Source organism: Kogia breviceps, chromosome 5, assembly GCF_026419965.1.
Source record: "Kogia breviceps isolate mKogBre1 chromosome 5, mKogBre1 haplotype 1, whole genome shotgun sequence".
Lineage (NCBI taxonomy): Eukaryota > Metazoa > Chordata > Mammalia > Artiodactyla > Physeteridae > Kogia > Kogia breviceps.
The window spans coordinates 91,967,453-91,985,297 of record NC_081314.1 but is presented as its reverse complement, the minus strand read 5'-3'; the positions used below and the strand labels follow the sequence as shown (position 1 = coordinate 91,985,297).

General features: G+C 47.8%; 1 protein-coding gene across 2 annotated transcripts; it reads left to right on the top strand.

The window, feature by feature from the left end:
* The first annotated feature begins 1,473 nt into the window (after positions 1–1,473).
* TAGLN3 (transgelin 3) lies at positions 1,474–15,400 on the top strand. 2 transcript variants are annotated; one of them, XM_059063610.2, is made up of 5 exons: positions 1,474–1,852; positions 2,152–2,333; positions 3,449–3,623; positions 13,325–13,427; positions 14,917–15,400. In XM_059063610.2, exons 2-5 carry the CDS (start codon positions 2,154–2,156, stop codon positions 15,056–15,058), a joined length of 600 nt encoding a protein of 199 aa, XP_058919593.1. In that variant the 5' UTR covers positions 1,474–1,852; positions 2,152–2,153; the 3' UTR covers positions 15,059–15,400. The 2 variants fall into 2 exon arrangements, with proteins under 2 accessions (XP_058919593.1, XP_058919591.1); XM_059063608.2 differs by lacking the exon at positions 1,474–1,852 and having other exon boundaries at positions 1,910–2,333.
* Positions 15,401–17,845: the final 2,445 nt, after the last annotated feature.

The window sequence follows — 17,845 nt, the reverse complement described above, 5'->3', positions numbered from 1 at the left end:
CAGGCCTTGCTTGGACTCTCCTCTTTGCCACTGTATCCTCTCCAGAGCCATGATTTCAATCATTCATTTAAAGTAGCCCACATATTTTGTTACAATGGCAAAAAAATCTTTGGGTACAAAAGATCTGCAAAACAGAGTCTGAAAAAAAAAAAAAAAAGGCAAATGTACATCTTTTAGAATTGTTTCTGGTTGTTGTTTTTTTTTTTTTTAACATCTTCCTTAGAGCAATTCCAGCCACAGAGGAAATAACATGCTTCCTGTTTGGGGTTCTGTTTCCTTAGTCCCGGGTTGGAACTGACCTTATTGCTGCCACCAAGATGCAACTGAGTGACTTCCAAAATTCTGCTGACAACTTCTCTGCTCTGAACTCTACCCCTGAGCTCCAAGTTTCTGGAGCCAGCTCTGCTGCCCTTAAAGCTTCTTCAACTGACGAGTCCATGCAGCATCCAGACCTGCATCCGTCAGCCCTTGTCATGCCTTTCTCTAAACCTACTGCTCTCCTCAAAGCTCTGATTCTCTCACAACCGGTTTTCACAGAGCTCTCTCCTATGCCTTCAACTACTGACCACCAAGTCTTTTCTCAAGCCAACCACCCACATATCTACTAAGTAATTAAATTTTCAAGAGTCCAGGCCCCAGCTGGCAGGAGATTTTTCTCAATACATGTATTGTTTGAGGTCATTTCCTGCATAGCTTCTAATCAATTTCCCACAGGGACAAAGGTCGCTGGCTATCCCACATACTAAAATTGTTTTATCTAATGTTCTGAGTCAATTGATCAATCTGTTCTAGAGGAAAAATTTATATTTTATTTCTCTCCAGCACAGAACTTGGCACAGTTAAGTGCTCAAAAAAAATATTCGTTGAATGAACCAAAGAACAAAATTTATGGTGTTTTTTTCCCATGAAAAGTACCCAAAGACTTAATTAACCCAACACCAAGACTTAATCTTTACCCCCAAGTGGCTTACAGTCTAGGAAGACAAACTACCAAGCCTTTCAGTATTTATAAAAATTTCAGGCCAACTTAGGTCTAATGATTTCTCCCGAGGTCTTGTTTGCTCACACCAAATATTCAGTTACCACTGGCAGTGTGTCAGTGGTGCCTTTCTGGTCCTTAATTAAACAGATGAAATCTTTACACTCTATCAAGACCTTTCACTCTAAGCGTTCTTAGCACGTTGAGCTCCTTGTAATTTATAAAATATACTCTCAGTGTCTTTCGATTAAAAATGGCATTAAAACCCTACATTCCTTGAATAAGTCAAACTGAGGCACAATAGTTTCTCACCAGGATGGAAGTTTCGGGATGAAATCTGGCTGACAGCTGAACAAACTAATGGTTGCAGCTCACAGCCCTGCCCCTCCTGCCCCACCAGACAACTGTTCCCTCCAGGCAGGGGGAAAGTGGTTTGGCAACTCCTGACAGATGGACAGCTGACAGCATGGACCCTCCCACAGGCCTCGTTCCGTGTGCAGCTGTGCGCTGGCCTTGTGTACAACCGGCTGTTCCCCAGAGGAGGGGAAAGAATTGTGCTGCTGAGAAAGCCGCTCTCAGCGGGAGGGAGGCGGGCGGGCTAGACTGACACAAGAGAGGGCTGGCTTTTTGGACGGTTCTTAGCAACGGCCCTGGTTTGACCCTCCTCAGCCATGAGAAAATAGAATCAGTGTACCATTCTTCCAGGCGCGATGCGGCATCCGCAGCTCTACGTCAAGGGGGGCTTCCTCCCGGCCTGTTAATTACCTGCTCTCTCCCATCTCAGGGTTCCTGCCTTTGCAAACTGCTCCTGGGAGGAGGGAAGAAACGACCACCACCCAGCCCCCTTGCTGCCTGAGGGCTTCAGGCTTGATTGTGAGTCATTGTGCATCGTTTCATCTCATTGATAGACGGGACTGAGAGGGGGCTTCCAGCTCCCCCTGGACCGGCAGGGGCTTTATTCTAAGAGTCACTGGCGCTGCGCTTTTCCTTCCCGTTTGTAGGTGAAACCCCAGTGGCTTCATTGGCTCCTTGATTTAAACCACGCCCGGCTTTCTGCCGGCTTTGCTGCTGCTGGGCCAGGCGGCCCAGCCACATCCCAACCCCGTCTGCCGGGAGCCCGGGCTGCTGCTGCTATTGTGTGGATGCCCCGCGTGTCCTCTCTTCTCTTCCAGAGATGGCTAACAGGGGCCCGAGCTACGGCTTAAGCCGAGAGGTGCAGGAGAAGATCGAGCAAAAGTACGACGCGGACCTGGAGAACAAGCTGGTGGACTGGGTCATCCTGCAGTGCGCCGAGGACATAGAGCACCCGCCCCCCGGCAGGGCCCACTTTCAGAAATGGCTAATGGACGGGACGGTAAGCGATCTCGGATGCTGGGGCGGTGGGCTGGGAAACCCTCCAGGGTCTCCTCGTTTAACGAGAGGCTACCGGAGGGGCTGCGCCTTGCCAAGCTCCTTCTCGGGGAAGGGGGACGGGAATGCCTTTATCTCTTCGGGATTGGAAGGTCTGGGCTCCCTGCACAATTCCCTCGCTAGACTAGAGGACTCCCCACCCATCCCAGACATCACAGGTTCCTTCTGAGTTGTTGGCAAATTCGAAGTCCTTTTGCTTTTTCCAGTGAGAACAGAGATAAGTATTTCCTTGAGATCTCCTCAGCCTTCTTGGTGCATCAGCTCCTTTGGGAGGTGGGAGGAGGGGGCGGTGGCATTCCTTCCCCCAGGGGAATAGGTTGGTTACTTAGTAAAACAAAGGAAGGGGTGGAGGGGGAGGACTCACCACCTTCCCATTCTTCCTGGAGCCATACGCCTTGGGGATGCTTAATGCCTGTTTGTCCAATGGATGGATTCTCTTGAAACTGAAGGGAATCCTTATTTGATAACTGCTTTTCTAAGGAGATGCTCCTGTGTGTTTGACAGGCTCTGCTGATTCCAATAAGCCCGTCTTTCCCCGCAGGCTGTGATTTACTGTTACATAACTGCTATCCCACACTTCTGTCAGGTAATGCCCAGCACTTTGGTTATAGGGATCTGGGGGTACCCACCCAGTTCAGCTCCTTTACACATCATTAGCTTTTACTGGATGAGTTACTGAAGCCTGATTCTGATCTGCCTTTTGATAGAAGAAATAATATAGGGTCTATCATTTAATCTCTCTGGGAGCCACTAACTCTTCCCTCCATTGAAAGTCTGACATCGTGGCCTCATCACTGCACATCATTCCCTCTCTATAAACCACCTTTCCCTCACCCAGCAGTGGTCAGGAGCAGCCCTGAGAATGGAGTCGCCTGCGTCTTTGGGGTTCGGTATGGGAGCCTGGCCACCCAGCTCAGAACCCATGCCTTCCTGGGGTGCAAGATTGGCCCATGCTCAAACCCGTGGGCTGTGCCCTGTGAGGCCCAGGATTCACTTTGCATTAGGGAGGGGTAAATGCAAAGGGAATCGCTGATTCTACCTCCCCCTTTCCCTCTTCAGGTCTTGTGCAAGCTGATAAACAGCTTATACCCGCCAGGACAAGAGCCCATTCCCAAGATCTCAGAGTCAAAGATGGCTTTCAAACAGATGGAGCAAATCTCCCAGTTCCTAAAAGCTGCGGAGATCTATGGCGTCAGGACCACTGACATTTTTCAGACCGTGGACCTTTGGGAAGGTAAAGCCCTCGTGCCTTTGGGATCGTTCTTCCCTCCTCCCGCACCCTTTTGCTTTTCTCTTTGTGAAACCTTCCCACAGTGTTCTTCCACATATCTCCAGGCGTGTGTGTGTGTGTGTGTGTGTGTGTGTGTGTGTGTGTGTGTGTGTGTGCGAGAGAGAGAGAGAGAGAGAGAGAGAGAGAGAGAGAGAGAGAGAGAGAAAGAGAGAGAGAGAGAGAGAGAGGGAGGATTATCAGCTGTTACCCAGGAGCTCTGTTAGCCTCCCGCTTTGTGATGTTCTACTGAAAGTGTTCCTCCTCTAAGGAACACACACCCCAGGACACAGCAGGGACCCCAGCACACTAACAGGTAAACAGAAGCCTCCGTGTAGAGGAAGCTAAAATGATTATTACATGGATGCCTCTCCTTCCTCTTACCCCTCCCACAATGTACTTTTTCCCCACAAGTGATAGCTCCTGGAGGAGAGGGGGGCGGCGAGTATGCTTCTGACTCACCAGCAGCCAGACTTATAGACAAAGCTCCCTGGTGCAATTTTGTCATTCAATCTGAGAAATAAATAGCACCCCACACTTTTACTAAACAATTATCTGGGAGCTTTGTGACTATACCTTCCAGATGTGTATTTTCTTAGAGAGGGTGACAAATGATGTTTTTCTTTCATAGTCGTGAATTGATGTAAGAAACCTAACAAGGCATAAAAAGGAAATCAAGTTGCTGGACATATTTAACAATCCACCATTATTAGGGCAAATGATGTGGATGGAGGGAGTTACCGCCAGAGAATTTGGGACCCATGGTCTTAGGGCTTAGTGTCCCCTGGATCCCAAACGTGCACACCATCCATGCGACTGTTCCACATCGGGCCTGCTGGGGGCGTGGACAGGTCCAAGCAGGGCTGCCAGGTTGACTCTGCACTCTCATGGCTCATTGTCACTAGCTGTCATCAGTGGCCCAACCAAGAGGGCGCCCAGGGCAGTGACCCAAGTGGCTCTGCTGACAGTGAGAATGGACTAACTCTCTCCTGTGATCAAGAAAATGATAGTTAAAGGGGTATTTAGATGATGGTTGAAACAGATTTCTAGCAGAGGACCATTCTACTAAACAACTTATAAAGAAGCCATTGCCTCCTTAATCCTCACCCCCTTCTCCGTGTCTTACACAGAGCTAGCATTTCCTGTTTCCTTCACAGATGAGTAGTTAAAATCCTAAGATGCCAATCAGTTTATCAGTAATGTTTTGCCATTATTTAGAAACTCAGATATTCAGACCTCCAGGCCAGGCTATTGAACTTCATGGACACTTGCCTCCAAATCCCCACAGAATGTCACAGTTGAGACTTGGTCCCTGCATTTTAGGTCAAAACTATGATGATTTTTCCTTGCTAATAAAAATTCCTGCTGCTTATTGATATTTTCCTCTACACTAGGCATGGTACTAGTGCCTTTCTGCATGACGCCAATCAATTCTCCTAACAATTCCAGGAGGTGGGTGTTATGAATTTCCCCATTTTATAGATGATGAAACTGGAGCTCACCCATTATTGCTCGTATAGATCATATGACTGGCTAGTAATTAGCAGAGCCAGGACTCAAACCCAGGCTCCGTGATGCCAAAGAGTAGGGCCTTAACTAGTCTGCCATGCCACACTTTGGCCAGGATGCTGTTTCCTTCACCTACTCCATGAGTGTGCTGTTGAGTCATAACAGTGACTGATGAGATGAAGAGGAGGGGGAGGGTGATTCAGGGCTGTGTGGGACGGAAGGTTAGAGACCCAGTACTTGGAGGTTTGTATGAATGGAAGGGGTCCCAGTGAGACACACACCCCCCCAAGTACAGGAAGTATATACGAGGAGGAAGAAACTGGGAGGGCTATGGGAGATGGGGATCCCGCGGGTGCTTTTCTGTGCTGAGAATGTTTTTCTTGCCTTTCCCCTTTCTCCAAAGACCACACGGGTGAACTTTACACCCAGGAGGTGCTGGTAGTGAAGGGGAGGAGGATAGAGAGCAAAGGTCCCTGATGAGCAGAGTAGGTGGAAGTCTATACCACCTGCCCCAGCCCTGTGTGTCAGATACCTCTTAGGGAAGAGGGAAGTTGAGAGGCATCAGTGTGACTGCAGGAGCCTGAGATGGGGTGGTGGACAGATGGGCTCCAGGACAGAGTGATGCTCTTAGAACAAGGGAACAAGGCAGACACTGAGGAGTCTCATTCCCAGGGCAAAGAAAGATGGGGCTTTAAAGGAAACGAGGAAGGAGACCACTCCCAGGGTGCTGTGGCTGAGATGCTATAGGCAGGACAGCTGGCAACAGAACAGATGCTTCGGAGGGTCCAAATGGCCTCTAGAGGCACCAGGGCCTGGCGGCCCCCTCCATGGAGAGGCAACTCAGGATTGAGGTTTGGGAGATTCACTCTATTTGCTGGAGGGGCTACTTGACATCCCCCAAGTGCACTCTCTGCAGCTCAGGCTGGAGCTGGTGACCATACAGTGAAGCAAGAGACAGAAAAGTGGGTTGCTTTGAACAGAGAAACGGGGAGGGATGGCGGCCTTGGGCGAGCCCAGCACTGAGACCCGTGAAACAGCAGCATGGAGAAGTGCGAGGCTGGATCCTTCGGCCAGAGCTGCTTGTCACCCATGAATTTAGGGATGAGTAAGCTGGAATCAAAGGGATGCCACTCGGGGGGCTGGCATGTGTTGACGTGCCTGTGTGCGTGTGAGGTTGTCCATGTTTGTGTGCACAGCTATTGGACTGGCCATCCCCTTAGCTTAGTCTCACGTTCTTCCTACTCTTCTGCACCTGGGCTGTGGTTTTAATGCTGTCCTCAAATTTCAGATTACTCACATTCACTCCTGATTCCATGCACTGTGGTCATGGTGGCTGTGGCTCTGAGTGGCCAGCCTTCCTTGCCTGGGAACTTCTCCTCCTCCTCTGCAGGCATTTTATGCTCAGCAGCTCTCGATCTCCCATCTCCCCTGCTTGGCATCTTCCTAAGTAGGGCTCTGCTTGCCCATGGCTGCCCGTGACTCTGTGTTGCTCTTATGTCGCAGATGAATAACGCCGCAGGAGCCAGGGCTCGCCAAATGCCTTCTCATTTGTCTTCAGTTGCTTAGACAGGCAGACGCCCCAGATGTACCCTCTCTTCTGAAACCCCTTTTAGATGCAAGATGAAATGTTTGGAGTGGACTCAGGGGCAACCAGAATAAAAGGTTCAAGGCTTCAAGAAGGAACCCAGGGCTGAATGGCCTAAAAAACAACCCAACCACAGAGATATAGACAAGGCTCCTGGAGATCCCCTCAGAGGAAGCTGGGGTAACCAGTTCCCTTCAGTGATGGGGGAGAAGTGAGGGCAGCTTAAATCCGTGGAAGGGGAGTGGAGAGGTCTTTCTCTTGGATGAGAGAAGGTGGATGCCAGGCAGGTTACTTTGAGATTCGCCCTGAGAACCTGGAAAGGGCAGGCGGGGCCGTCTCAGCTGTGACTCAGGAGAGCACAACGGAGGTTAGCTTTCAGCATCTCTTCGGTGGAGGGAGAGGGGGAAGGAGAGAAAGGGAGGAAACAGAAAAGGAGGTGTGTGTGTGTGTGTGTGTGTGTGTGTGTCTCACTCTTGTGAGAGCAAGTGAGTGTGCTGGTCAGAAAGCCTGCAAAGAAAGCTTACCCTGAGGGTAGGAGAGTGCAGGCTCCTAAGTCAGAAATTAGAGCACCCTGTTCAAACCTCTGTTTCACCACCTATCAATGAACTTTTCTAAGCTTCTGTTTTCTCAGCTGTAAAATGGGGAAAATAGTATCTATTTCACAGGGTTGACATGGGGCGTAAATGAGATAATGCATTAAAAGTGCTTAACACAGTGCTGGAAAGAAAAGACCATAATATATGGTAGCAATGTTCAAATTACTATTATCATTGGCCTATTTTTTTTTTAAGACTAATAGAAAGTAAGGGCGGCAGGAGCAAGGCTGGAAGGGCACATATTCTGTCTCAGAATGGATGGACTTCATGAAGCACCTCACACAGCAGCTGGTAGGGTTGCCTGGATGACCTTTGCCCTCTCTGTCATCTGCGGTGCCTTCACCTCATTAACCATTCTCCAAAACGAGGGGCCACCTTTATGGGTCTCGTTAATAACTTTTTTCCACCTCGTGGTCATTACCCTTTATGTTTTTCCCCACGATATAGTATTGCTTTGCCAATTCCAGACCCAAGGATCATGGTACTGTGGAAAGAGCATGAGTTTTGGAAACTAGCTACATACTAGCTACATGACCTTGGTTAAGCTGCTTGGCTTCTCAGAGCCTCAGTTCCCTTCCCTGTAAACAGCACCTCCCTTGCAGGGTTCTTGCAAGGATTAAATGTATAAAATGCCTAGCACAATGCCTGGCTAAGAGACACCTAATAAATGTTGGCTTTTTTCTCCTCTGCTGTTAGTCCATCAGCAACTAGCCTTTTTGGTTCCCATGCATAACCAGGCAACGAGCATTAGACACCTAGAATTCTAGAATGTCAGAGCAGGCAAGACTCAAAGATCAATCAACTCTGATTGCTCTTCTCCATAATCCTGCTGATGAGGCTCCGGGACACATGGCCTTGTCCTGCCTCTCTGTTCCCCTCCTTGATGATTGGGTGTTGGGGAGGCTGGTTTATACTGGGGGGGCAGAGTGCCTGGAAGGTCCAAATATGTCCTCTGGGAGGTGTCACTGTATGTGTCATTCCTCAGTAGCAAGAACAGAAGAGACATTTCACCCAATGTGAGAGCTGCTTTGGGATATGGTACAGTACCTGTAGTGACTCAAGATAGTACAGAAATGCCTGCCGCCTGAAGCCTCCTTTTCTCTCAGTGCAGCCTTCACCGCATTTCCTGCAAGCACTGCTCACACCACACTTGAGTTTGGCGGGCTCTTCCTGCAGCGGTGGTCCTCCAACTGCAGTGTGCATCAGAATCTACCGGTAGGCTTGTTAAAACACAGATTGCTGGACCCCAGCCCCAGAGTTTCGGAGGTATTAAGTCTGGGGTAGGGCCTAGGAATTTGCATTTCTTACCAATTCACAGGTGATACCGCTTCTGCTGGCCTGTGAACCCCACTATGAGAACCACTTCCTTACAGATTTTCTCCAGGCAGGCAAGCAACAAAAATTCATAAAGCCCACAGAGCAGCCCAACCTACCCTCTGACATTTCTCTCTTATCCAAAGCAATAATTTTTCTACTCTGAGTGGAGAATTGGGGGCTATGCCTAAGTTATTACTCAGGGAAATAAGAAGTGGTTTCTTCATCCACTGACCACTTTCTCTGTAAGTCCCAGAAAGATGAAAAAAGAAAACAACAGTATTCTAAGAGTTACAAGTTTGAGTCAAGACTAATGTAAAATAGAAGTAACTCCAAAGCAAAGAGTTTTGAATGTAAGACTGATTTTTAGTATTGAAAGTAGAGTGTCCAACCTGACTTTACCAGCCCAGATGTGACTTCTCTGGCCTTTTTCTTTCTCTTTACCCTTCTGTTTATTTTTTCTTCCCAAAGACATGTGTAAGATAGCATGAAAGTAATAAAAAAAAATTAAGGGAACAAAATCCTTGTTCAAATATCTCTATGGTAAAAGTCTTCAAACTTCATGGGAACTAAGAATTCCTAGGTCGGGGCAAGGGGTACTTATAATGCAGAGCTCTTGGTCTCTCTCCCCAGAGATGACCATTTAGTAGCTGGAGTGTAAGACCACACTTGGGGAGACATTGCTTTGTGATAATGCAATAAACAGGGAATACAGTACTGTCAAGTCAACGTGTCAGTTGCTATCTGAGGTTCTGACAAGGAAAGCTACTGTGCCACCATCTCTTTTTACAACTTCGAGTCTAATATTAGCTTCCCCCCCATGACAGAGAGCTAGAAGAGTCCAGGAACCTGATTGAAATCCTGAGCTGTTAGTGTAAATTTGACCCCTCTCTTTCGTGTATCACTTCCTTCTATGGCCAGGGGTCTCATCTGTAGATCACCACCCAGACTCAGTCTCATTCCTGCCTTCCCAGCATCTAGAAAATTCCCAACACCTAGTTGGTACTTCTTTAGAACTGTTCTTCTTCTTCTTGGAAAACTAGCTTGAGCAGCAGTTTTCAAGCTGTCTTGCCAAAGTTTCTGGGGGTACCTTTCAGGGAACAAAGAGATTCCAGGCTGCTGGAGCTCTGAGCAGGCTCCCATCTTGTATCAGAGCCCTTTAACTATTGATGTGACTTCCGACTTTGTGGACAATAGCTCTGAAGCAAGGAATTACTGCTTAACAACTTTTATTTCGTGCCTACCACATGCCAGCCATTGGGATGCTTTTAAAAATTAAAAGCTGAAGTACTGGGGCAGTGCTTGCTTATGCATCTGGCTGCCTCAGGATCATCGCAGGATATTGTCCCAGAATCTGAATTTTCAAGATCCTCAGGTAATTCTCATGTTCAGTCCCATTGGGAGTCACCAGGTGAAACCCATGTATCTCAAAGTTGTCTGATGGCATGAATCACATGGGGAGATTATTAAAAATACAAACTCCCAGGCCCCACCCCAGGACTGCCAAATCAGTCTGTCTAGGGATGACCTCAAATTTCATATTTTTAAAAAGACCTTCCAACCCCATCCCATAAGTAGTCCCAGAAGCTTGGGAAACCATGTTCTGCAGCAGGCTGGGTTCTAGGCAGATGGCACACGTTGTGATACAAGAAGTTCAGCTTTTGTTGCTTTATAACTGGCTCACTTCACACGTCTTCCCTCATCTCACTGCTCCTTCAGACATTTCCATTCTTGACCCTCAGCTACAGGATTCTGTCTCCACAAACTGCCCCCTTCTACCCAACAGCACTTGATCTGGGCTTCTGAACTGGCAAGAGAAATGAGGCTGGAAAGAGACCCTCCTCCCATTGGGTCAGCCCAAAACACTGGAATTCTGTCCAAGGAATGTCTACTAGAAAATGAACTAGACATGAACTGGTTACAGAAGGCAGATTTCTGTTTGTTATGTTATTTAGAATCTTGACAATAATTATTTTAACTTGATGGGCAAACTGATGGGGGACTCTGGGCCCCAACTGCTTTCTTATGCTTTCATCTTATTTGGGTTGAGACCTTGAGAAATTATTCCAGACAAAACATAGACTTATGGTCATTTGAAGTTTGTGCCCCAGATTTTGTGGGGCCCAAGAACTATGCCCCATTTGTATCCCTCCAGTGCCTCCCTCTGGCCTGGCACTGAAGCAGCCACTGCCACCCTTCAGGTCATTCCTGATCACTGAGCACCATGCCTCCCAACCAACCTGTGCTGGGGACCCATGGGAGATGGCAGTGTGGCCTCCTGGACTGATTACAGCCTTTGAGTTCAGACAGACCTGAGCTAGATCTGGGCCCTGATTCACTTGTTGGGTGGCTCGGGGAAATTAATTAACCTCCCTGAGTTAATTTTCCCATCCACACATTGGGAGGAATCATATCAAGTCCACAGGGACAAGGTCACTTATAATAAAGTGTCTAGCCTATCATTTATAACAGATCTCTTTTCTCTGGCCCTTTCTTTAAAAAAAAAAAAAAGCTTTTCCAGTTTGTTCCTATCTAATGCCTCCTTCCCCAGCTTCTTCTGCCCCAATGGTGCAATTGCTTCCTTTTGCACTCTCTCAGGATGAGGGTGGGGTGAGATTTATAGGTCAGGGGGCCTGGATATCTTACCCTTGCCCCCAACTTAATTCCCTGTGTCCTTTCTGGGTTCATGCAGTATATGCATTATGTGGTGGGGACTGGTTTAACAGAGTTTGCTTCCCACCCCAGTCTCCAGGGGTAGTATCTGTGGCTGGTTGCCAGGTGCCAGGCTCCACATTTCCCCAGATCCTGGACATGCCAGATGCGTGCTGTTTCCAACCACCAGAAACAGATTTCCGGTGTGCTTTACATACAGAGTAGAGATGAGTGATGTACCTGGACCTTCCTAAGCCTCCATGTGCTTCATAGTTTCTCGAGGTTCTCTTTAATGACTCACTGCTTGAAAGCAAACCTTCTTCCTATCTCCTCCCACGGTGATCCTTCAGAATATCATCATGCCAGTTCTATCAAAAAAAAATGTATCCTGTAATACAGTGACAATTACAGAAATGCTTTTCATCTGTGGAAGAGAAGGATCATTCTCATAACCTCCTCTACGTTTCCTCTCTCTGCCTTCTCAGTATTCCTTGTGCAATCCTCCTTCCATCTGCTGCCCAGGTCCTCCTTTCTCCAACACCCCAGCTGTTCCTTGCTTCTGGGGGGCTCTCCACTGAGAACCTCTCATCCTTGTATCCATCAATCCATCCCACAGGGCCTCCGGATCCAGGAAATCATTCTGTGGTTAATGGGGGATGGGGGATGGGGAGAGAGGCAAGGAAAGAAGGATCTGCTGTCTCTCTCCTCTTTGAATAAATGGACATCCTGACCTGGACTTCCTCTGTGGGCCCTAATTGTTTATTTTGTTAGAGTTATGCTCCATTCTCACTTTCTGTCTGCCTTTCCCCTGTAATTCTGTATTCCCCGGTGACCGGGCTGCAGCAGCCCAGCCGGAGATTACAGATGGTTCACTGGGTCTCAAGAGGACCTTCAATGTTTGCCCTTGACTTTCACAGCCCCTGCCAGGCTGAATGCAGCCACCATTCCCCCGCCTAGCCCTTTAGCTTTTGCACTGCACACTCGTGCGTGTACCTTCGATCTGGTTCTAAATTGCGGGGCTAACCACACAGTAGCATCTTTCCCTTTCCTTGTCCAGGACACGTCTGTCCGCTGGAAGGGGGGAGGGGAGAAAGGCTGGGAAGAGGAGGCTGCCCTGTAGCCCAGTGGGTGAAGGGTCCCTGGGCTGGCTCCTCGGGTGACAATGTCCCCCTCCACTCTGTGAGGGAGCACACCGCAGATATCTCTCTCTCTCTCTCTCTCTCTCTCTCTCTCTCTCTCTCTCTCTCTCTCTCTCTCTCTCTCTCTCTCTCTCTCACACACACACACACACACACACACACACACACACACACACACAAGCCATTAATTTGTTTTCTCCCTTTAGCTCCTCTCAAGCAGCACAAAATGAAGAGCTTCTCATTGTGTCATGTTGGAGTGCTCTGTGTTGATTTGCTTTTCTTCATCTGCCAGGCCTCCAGCCCAAAGAGACAAGTGAAGACTCAATCTGCTGCACATGGGTGATTTTAGACCCTTTTAACCCAGATAAAGTAAAAGAGAGAAGCCACCTGGGCTTTGGTGCAGTTAACCCACCAGTAAATTTCTTTCCGGTTTCCTTTTTTTCTTTCCAGTCCTTACGAAAAATCTCTCGTGCAGACCTCATGCCAGCTTACCCACAGCACCTCCCCTTCCCACCGCCTGTAGAACCCACCGAGGCCGGGGCCTCTGCTTAGGGCAGGGACCTACCTCTGTCTGAGCTGCTCAGTGTTTGGAATGTGTTATTCATGCAGCAACTGTGAACGGATTAGAAACTCGCTATCTCTGGCATGTACCATATAGAGAATTATTAGCCAGGAGATTTTTTTTTCTCCTTTCTGAGAAGTTTGGCCATGGTTGTCTTCAGGCCACTTTGAGGAGTATCTTGTATCCCTCTCCTGTGAATGTGCTCACCTACAGCCTCCTATGAGAACTTTCTTCCCACAGGTCCAGCCCCATCCTTCTCTCTTCCTTGGCCCTGACACATGCTTGGCTTTAATCTCTCCTTTGGCTTCCAGGGAAGGACATGGCGGCCGTGCAGAGGACCCTGATGGCTCTAGGCAGTGTTGCCGTCACCAAGGATGATGGCTGCTACCGGGGAGAGCCATCCTGGTTTCACAGGTAAAAATCCCTTCCCAGCCACACACCATCTCCCTCCCCAGGCAGAGGATGATTTTAACAAGAGTGAGCATCTGAAGCCTTGTAGCTCCCCGGAGGCTGTTTTGACACAAAGTCCAGCCTAGCAACAAGCACTCCCAGCCCCATAACCGAATCCCTCGGAGCAAGGAAAGACCGATGCAGCCTGTTCAGGCCAATATAACACCCAGGGCAGAAGTCGTTGGGCCTTTCCTACTAGACACCTGGATCCTCCAGCTCTGCCCAGGTTATGTCTCCCTTGAGATTTGAACTTGGTTTCACTAGGAACCAGGTAGCCCTGAATCTACTTATTTATTTAATTGTTCTCCTCACGTAATGAAGGGAAAACATGTTTTATTTGCCAGGGAAGTCCTGAGACAGTCCTGTCATCCCAGCATATCCATTGATAGCACTGTCTGTCACTCTCGGAGGAGGCCTGAAGTGGATAATAAGTTATATCTCGTCATGTCAGTAAAGGGACTTTCCCTAAAGAGATTATTTGCTTTGTCGTTTGTTTTTTGGGGGGTGGGGAGGGATAGCAAGGACGCTTAAACTCCACCCCTAGCTCCGTGAGAGATGAAAAGAGCATGTTGTAGCAGATAATTGACTCTTCATTCCCCTAATCCCCTCCTCTTCTTGACAGTTATGAAAAGGTACCAGCTTGTGACATTTTAAATGAACCTGGTCTGAAAAGCTCCTAGGTATTGGCCAGTTGAAACCCTGGTTTTAGGCCCCGTTTGTTAGTGATCTACCATGGTCTATGTGACCCATAAAACCAATATTATTTACTATCTGGCTCTTCACCAAAGTCTGCAAACTTCTGGTCTAGAGTAGGAAATTTCCCCTCCTAATACCTACATCCCTCAGCTTTAAAGTGGGACATTAATCCTTGGCCCCATACAGGGAAGGTGGAATAGGATTAGTGACATGATTTGTAAGAAGAGCTGATTTTAATTTTCACAAGGGCTTGAGGTAACTGTGAGAAGGGGGGACAGGAAAGCTGTCTGAGAGTAAAGTATCCAGAGAGGCAGCACTGGTTCTTTGCTGTGGAAATTCTGGAAAATCACCTGAGCTTCTAAAATGTCGAGAGGTCGTGTTTCATGGCAGGGCCCGTTTGTGGTAGGACCACAGCCCAGGGTAGGGCCATATTTCATAGGATCATAGCCCAGGGTAGGGCCAAAGCCCAGGGGATCACTGCCCAGGGTAAGGCCAAGGCCAGGGTAGGGCCATAGCCCAGGATAGGATCATAGCCCAGGGTAGGGCCAAGGCCAGGGTAGGGCCATAGCCCAGGATAGGATCATAGCCCAGGATAGGATCTTAGCCCAGGGTAGGGCCATAGCTCATGGCAGGACTATAGTTCTGTATAAGGCCTGCCCTTCTATTTGGTGACCCCCAGAAGAGCCTGTGTAACTGCATATCTTGGAAAAGTTTTGAAAACAGAATGACATTGTTTCATCTCACTCCCTTTACCCAGGAAAGCCCAGCAGAATCGGAGAGGATTTTCAGAGGAGCAGCTTCGCCAGGGACAGAACGTAATAGGCCTGCAGATGGGCAGTAACAAGGGAGCCTCCCAGGCAGGCATGACTGGATATGGGATGCCCAGGCAAATCATGTAAGACGCTTCATCCCGCGACCCAGTAGAGAGGACGAACGTGCCACACCATGGTCTCTGTGATAAAGAAATAGTTAGTCACCTTCTGACCTTCTCTTCTCAAAGCCTCCTGTCCCTGGTTTTTGCAAGTGCTGCATTTCTGCCGCGAATCCACGTTGCCTACGGCTGCCACCTTCTGTTCATTTAGAACTATGCAAAGACTCCGCTTCCTTCCTCTTCCTGAGCTCCTTCTTTGCCCTAAAAGCCTTCATTTACCTGATTATTTATTTATTTATTTATTTGCCCAAAATTTCCCTCCTCAACTTATAGAACGCACCTAATAAACAAATTAGTCTTGTGTCTTCAAGTTTAAAGTTCCTTCCTTGTCTTAGGGACTTTGCAGGCAGGGCTGGTCTCCATTTCATTCAAGAGGCCAGCTAGCTGTAGCAGTAGAAATACACATTAACTTTGAGGAAGCCCTTGCAAGGTTGTATTGCTTATCTTGACAATTGCAGTAGAAGTTTAGGAACAGTTTTGCCCACTCTGATAGCCTAAACGCATGAGTTCAAGGACAAGGTCTTTGGCTCCCACATATTTTTTGAGTACCTACCTTGTGCTTATTATGCCAGACTCTGGGGAGGGACACAGGAATGAGCAAGCTGAAGCCCCAACTCTTCAAGAGCTCTGCTGTAGATGCTCAGGAACTATCTGATGGAGGGGTGGTTTTATAAGCTGGATGGGTGATGATTTGTTGAAGGAAAGAGCAGTTTTCTATTCTCTATCAATAATCTTTATCCCCACAGGCCAGATTCTGGGTCTGATGCAGACATTTTTACAGTTTCTTCATTAGCCAGAAGTGAAAGCAATGTAGATTGCTCTCTTACAGTTGTTTACAGGGTCTAGCCCCCTAAAACTCTTGGACATTGTCTAAGACTGAGATCTAGCTAAGATGAGAAAGGTTTTAAACATTTTCTCATCCACAGAAAACTTAAGAAGGCAAGTACACCTGGGGACCACCAACTCATCTTACTCTTTCCTACCAGTAGAAACAAGAAAAAAAAAAAAGTGATGCATTTTGGGACTTCCCTGGTGGTGCAGTGGCTAAGAATCCGCCTGTCAGTGCAGGGGACACGGCTTTGAGCCATGGCTCCGGAACATCCCACATGCCGCGGAGCAACTAAGCCCGTGCGCCGCAACTACTGACCCTGCACTCTAGAGCCCGCGAGCCACAACTACTGAAGCCCGCGCGCCTAGAGCCCGTGCTCCACAAGAGAAGCCACTGCAAATGAGAAGCCCGCGCACCGCAATGAAGAGTAGTCCCCGCTCGCTGCAACTAGGGAAAGCCCGCGCGCACCAATGAATACCCAACTCAGCCAAAAGTAAATAAAAAAATTTTTTTAAAGTGATGCATTTAGTAAGAAAAGAAAGTCTTTCACTCATATAATGAATTGTTAATTAACAAGAAAAAAATAAAATAAATGAAAATATAGACACTGCCACGCAGTTCTAGGCTTCCATAGAGAGTTCTATGGGATTCTCATGGGACTGGGGGGTGGTGGGGAGGATGCTGAATTCTGGTCCCTACTCCTGCTTCTATGAGAGCATTGCTCATTTGATCTATTTTATATATTAGGATCCAGCATAAGATTTTTAAAGACTTTTAATATTTAAAAAAAAAACAGGAATTCATCCTCTAGGATCCCTAGTGACCAATTCAATTACTGGTGAATAGTCCATTCCTGAAAAGATGTTATACTAACATGCAGCTGAATTCCTTTCTCCAACTTTACCTTGGATTTGCCATAAAAGCAAGAGAGAGAGGTTGATGATTCCCCCGCAGAATGAAATAAAACTGGGAGGAAGTTCCTGATGAGAGATGGAAGGTGGTTAGTTTCCTGTTTGGGATTGGGAGGTGAAGGGCATGGGAAATAACCTCCACCAGCGGTGTGTGGGACTAGGTGTGAGAGAGTGCTTTCAGGCTATTCCTGTTCTATTCCCCACATGCACTGGTTCCACCACTGCTGTGCCAGAGACACTAAGAGGTGGAAAAGCAGCCCAATCTAGAGCGGTGCAGAGCCCAGCTGAAGGGAGGAGCAGGTAACACAGCAGGTTGCCAGCACCCAGGCGTTTTCTTCTCCCAACATGATTCCACTGGCCCTGACAGGCTCCTACCCCTTCTGTCCCATCAGATGCTTACAGCCTGGAGATGAGGGTATTGAAAAGATGTGAGGCTCTAGGATGGAGGTTTACCCAGAGTGCTTGGGATTGAGACAGGAAGTAACAGAGAATGAGAGAGTCCAGTTTGTAATTCCAAAAACAATCTGCCTCAATATATTTCCAGCTCCAGATATATATTCCCAACAGAATCGATCCAAGCTAGGGCCTCAGATGTTCTTCCTCTTCCCCATTTTGCATTTGCAGTCAAGGTAGCAGATAATCTCAGGGAAATGTGAGCTCACGAACAGCAACTGGAAGACCCCTGAGGAGTGTAAGTACTGTCATCTAAAGACACACTGGAGCACTCTTACCAGATGAAGTGGAATTTGTGGACCAGAGAGAAGAATCATTTACAATTAGTCTAATAATATACTAAAAATGATACGGGAAAATATTGGAAACTTGAAGCTATTGCTTCCATTATGAAGAAAAAGCCAACTGGAGATATGAAACATAAAAAAATAAAATATAGGGACTTCCCTGGTGGTACAGAGGTTAAGAATCTGCCTGCCAATGCAGGGGATGTGGGTTCGATCCCTGGTCCAAGAAGATCCCACATGCCGCAGAGCAGCTAAGCCTGTGTGCCACAGCTACT